At 42.1% G+C, this 3,607-nt stretch overlaps 1 protein-coding gene across 1 annotated transcript; it reads right to left on the bottom strand.

Annotated features, from left to right (window-relative positions):
* Positions 1–1,718: 1,718 nt before the first annotated feature.
* On the bottom strand, positions 1,719–3,607 carry LOC106122912 (uncharacterized protein K02A2.6-like; the record flags this gene model as incomplete). The annotated part of the gene is made up of 2 exons (XM_013319061.1): positions 3,603–3,607; positions 1,719–3,420 (listed from the first exon to the last, which is right to left on the bottom strand). Coding segments are annotated over exons 1-2 (1,707 nt in total), but the record flags the coding sequence as incomplete, so codon positions are not given.

Genomic DNA, 3,607 nt, shown 5'->3' with positions numbered 1-3,607 from the left:
GTATAATGATGACAATAGGAAAGCTTGTAGTCAAAGTTTAGTTCACTAATGAACGGGAACCAGTACACTCTGAGTACGGCAACGTTAAGCGGTGAAACAGTCTACTTAACAAATGCTATTAATTATCCATTTACGCCTACAATGTTGATTCTTGACAAATACTTGCCTTTTCAAATTCAGAAGCTTAATAATTACATTGTCTATTAAGAAATTAAAGACCATACGTTCTCCCATGTATCTTTGTAGATAAATAATGATCCCACGGAATTAAGGTAAAATTAATAGTCTATGTGTTCTTCCAGACTGTGTTCTACATCTATACCAAATTACAGCGCTATCCATGCAAAGGTTCCGGATGTATCTTCAAACATCCATCCATCTAAATATTCCCATCTTACTAATATTATAAATGCGATTTTTTTAGATGGATTGATGTTTTTTTTATAGGAGAAGGGACAAACGAGCAACTAATCGCCTAATATTATTTGATCCTACGCCTATAGACATCCGCAAAGCCATGTGTTTTTTTGTTTGAAGGTATCTTGATAACGGATGTATGGATTTCGCTGAAAATTGGCATAGATGTAGAACACAGTCTGGAAGTACACATATACTTATTAAGTTTCTTTTATTACCTTGCGGACGGAGTTGCGAGCGACAGCTAGTTTATATTAATAGTAACATTATATTATTATTGAGTACTTTTATACCAAATTATTACTTATTAGTTTTTTAAATCCTTAAAATTCGTCTAATATACAAAGATGAAACCTGAATCTAACGACTAATGAAATTTGTTATTCATGATTATAATTTTAAAGTCTATATATATGTATATAAAAGAAAGTTGTGTTAGTTACACTATTTATAACTCAAGAACGGCTTTACCGATATGGTTGAAAATTGGTAAGTGTAATATATGGTATGAATTAAACGACGGTTAGCTGGGGACTGGTTTATTTTGCCAAATTAACAGGGTAGGTTGACATCACCTACCTACATTAACAATAATACATTACAATATCCCTCTCCAGATGAATTACAATGAAAATTAAAGCAATAATAATTGCACAAACTTAAATGACTAATCAAGAAAAGAAAACTTTTTTTTTGTTTAATATAAATAAATTAATCGGTTACAAAAACAGTGTGAAATTAACCAAGCTACCATCACATACACCGCCCTTAAAATGTTGCTAGTTCCAATCAGGCAAACAAATTAATAAGACTTTTAAATAAACAAAAAAAACTTAAAATTAATCGTAACTTAACTTGACGGTAACTTGTACACAAGGATATTGTTATAAAAAATAGAACGAAATTTAAGAAAAATAGTTTTTAGTACTAACTAGGGAAATATGAAAATATTATGTTTATTAAGTGCAATACAATAGTAGGTAAAGTAACTTAAAATAAAACAAAACCAAGAAAAAAAAGGAAATAAAAAAAAGATTACGAAAAAAAAAGAATAATAATTATGATATCTATTAAACGTAATGTGAATACTTGTATATTTTAAAGTTTCATTTTTTTATTTGGCGTGGCCTTAAATTATAACGCTTTTGTTCTGGTGTTTGAGTGGGGATCGAAAGCTCAGGCACAATATTAGTTTCGTACGATGAAGCACACGAAATTTCGTCTGTTTTCGAAGTGGAACTCGAATTAACGCTTTCGCGCGCCGCTGGTACTCTCGTTTCCGCAGTGTCGTCCCCCTGTACCTGAGAACATTCATTATCTTCACTATTTTCATTTTGAATGGGTATATGCCACGAGTGACGCAAATTTTTCTTAGGAATTATTTGATCAATATGTCTGGTCTTTATTTTATCACCGGTATTAACCGCGTAGGTGACCTTGCCCGTACGCTCTGTCACTATTCCCTCCATCCACTTGTCTCCTTTTCCGTAATTCCTAACTAGTACGACATCGCCGACACCAAGATTGCGCGCGCGCCCCCCCGCGTGCCGGAGCTGCGTGCATTGCGCGCGCGCCACCGCCTCGCCCGTGGCGGCGGCGGGACGCAACAGATCGAGACGCGTCCGTAGCCTTCTCCCGAGCATGGCTACAGCCGGTTCGCGTTGTGTGGTGCAATGCGTACTGTTGCGATACTGCATTAAAAATTTGCTTAACGCGCGGTCGACATTTTCGCCCTCCACTTGAGCCTTTTTGATGACCTTTTTCACGGTCTTTACAGCATTTTCTGCCGCCCCGTTGCTCGACGGATGGTACGGTGCCGTAACTATATGGTCTACACCATTTGTCTTCAAAAACTCCTCAAATTCACAGGAAGTGAAAGGTGGCCCTCCATCCGTAACAATTTGTCTAGGAATACCAAATCGAGCAAATAATTCTCTGAATTTATTTTCCACCGTAGCCGCAGATGTTCCGCCACACATGTGAAACACCTCGATCCACTTAGAATGAGCATCGATGACGAGCAAGTAATATCGCCCACCATGTTGTAGAAAGTCCGCGTGCAACCGGGTCCACGGTTCCGAAGGCCAGGCATAAGGCACAGGAGTGGCGCACGGCGGCGCATCCCTCTGGTCGCGACACGCGGCGCACGTGCGCGCGCGTTCCTCCAGCTCCGCGTCGAGCCGTGGCCACCACACATAGCTGCGAGCTATTTGCTTCATCCTTACCATGCCCACGTGGCCCGCGTGAACCTCCTCCACTATCTGTTTGCGCAGGGTACCAGGTATGACCACCCGGTATCCCCACACGATGCATCCATGATCGACGTGTAGCTCCTTCTTGCGATGAAAATAAGGCTTCTCGCCTTCGATTTCGGTCTGCTGTGGCCAACCGCTTATAATATGCCCATATATCTTTCTTAACGTAACATCCTTTGCCGTCTCCTTTGCCACATCCTTATGGCTAAGAGGGAAGCTGTCTTCAACAAAATGCAAGTAAGTCGCAGCGTCCTCCTCCTCCGTCGACTTAGTTGAAGTCGGCTGCGGTAGGCGGGACAAGCCATCGGCGTTGCCGTTTTTGTCCGTAGATACGAAGACGATGTCGAAGTCGTATGCCGCTAGACGTACAGCATATCTCTGCAATCTACTAGCTGCCGTTTGTGGTATGCCGTGTTTCGGTCCGAAGATGTACGTGAGTGCCTTATGATCACTCCGAAGAGTAAATTTACGTCCAAACAGATATTGATGGTGCCTGCTTACCCCGTAGACGATCGCCAGTGCCTCCTTGTCGATCTGGCTGTAGCGCCGCTCCGTGTCGGTGAGTGTGCGCGAGGCGCAGCTGATGATGCGTTCGCTGCCGTCGGGCATGCGATGCGCCAGCACGGCACCCAGACCATACGCGCTGCTGTCCACGGCGAGTACCAGCGGCAGCGACGGCGAGTAATGCGCTAGCGCGGGCCCGCTAACTAACTTATCCTTAACTGCTTCGAATGCCCGCTCGCAATCCCTATTCCAACACCATTTACTGCCTTTCGCCAATAACTTATACAATGGATTTAACAATGTACTCATGTTCGGAATGAAGCGCGAATAATAATTAATTAAGCCTAACGCTGCTCGAAGTTGTGATACATTTTTCGGCACAGGTAAATTTACAATGGCGGATACCTTACTCTTATCTGTATGTACCCCAT

The sequence above is a fragment of the Papilio xuthus genome, unplaced genomic scaffold (assembly GCF_000836235.2).
Source record: "Papilio xuthus unplaced genomic scaffold, Pxut_1.1 DF826762.1, whole genome shotgun sequence".
Taxonomy (NCBI): domain Eukaryota; kingdom Metazoa; phylum Arthropoda; class Insecta; order Lepidoptera; family Papilionidae; genus Papilio; species Papilio xuthus.
This window is presented reverse-complemented; position numbering and strand designations above follow the sequence as displayed.